This window comes from Elephantulus edwardii, unplaced genomic scaffold (assembly GCF_000299155.1).
Source record: "Elephantulus edwardii isolate Elephantulus edwardi_28Jun2011 unplaced genomic scaffold, EleEdw1.0 scaffold00423, whole genome shotgun sequence".
In the NCBI taxonomy this organism is placed as follows: Eukaryota; Metazoa; Chordata; class Mammalia; order Macroscelidea; family Macroscelididae; genus Elephantulus; species Elephantulus edwardii.
In genome coordinates this window covers 166,632-167,140 of record NW_006400173.1, presented here as the reverse complement: position 1 = coordinate 167,140, position 509 = coordinate 166,632, and the positions used below count along the sequence as shown (strand labels likewise).

General features: G+C 56.6%; 1 protein-coding gene across 1 annotated transcript in view; it reads left to right on the top strand.

Moving 5' to 3' along the window:
* The first annotated feature begins 367 nt into the window (after positions 1–367).
* The window catches only part of LOC102877389 (LIM/homeobox protein Lhx9-like), a 1,095-nt gene continuing 953 nt past the window's right edge, over positions 368–509 (top strand). The window contains exon 1 of the mRNA XM_006902516.1: positions 368–507. Within this exon, the coding sequence (XP_006902578.1) occupies positions 368–507 (140 nt within the window). The remainder of the gene's footprint in view (positions 508–509) is intronic.

The following is a 509-nucleotide window of genomic DNA, read 5'->3' as shown; positions in this document are numbered from 1 at the left end:
ATAGCACTTCTTCTTTTTCTCTCTGTGTGCAAAATTATTTTCTTTCTTCACCAGATTTTTGTTTTGCTCCCCCCGCTGCAGTTGTTAAGAACGGGATCTCGGCAAGCCCTCAGATTCCCCCTGCTCGCCTGTTTCCGCGCCGCCTGAGCGGGGAGCCACTGGGCTTTCAAGAATCCCCCCCGCCCCGCCTTCTTTCTTTTCGGAGCAACCCAATTTCTACTGCCTTTGCCTCTTTCTTCTTCTCTGTCTGCTCTCCTCCTCTTGCCCTCTGTCCCCGAGAGTCTCGGCGCCCCTCCACTGCGCAGCCCTCTGCAGTCTTCCCTCTGCTCCTTCACTCGGATGAGCTGAGAGCCTGGAGCGTGTGTATATGGAAATAGTAGGGTGCCGAGCAGAAGACAAGACGTGTCCTTTCCGCCCCCCAGCCATGCTCTTCCACGGGATCTCCGGAGGCCACATCCAAGGCATCATGGAAGAGATGGAGCGCAGATCCAAGACCGAGGCCCGCCTGG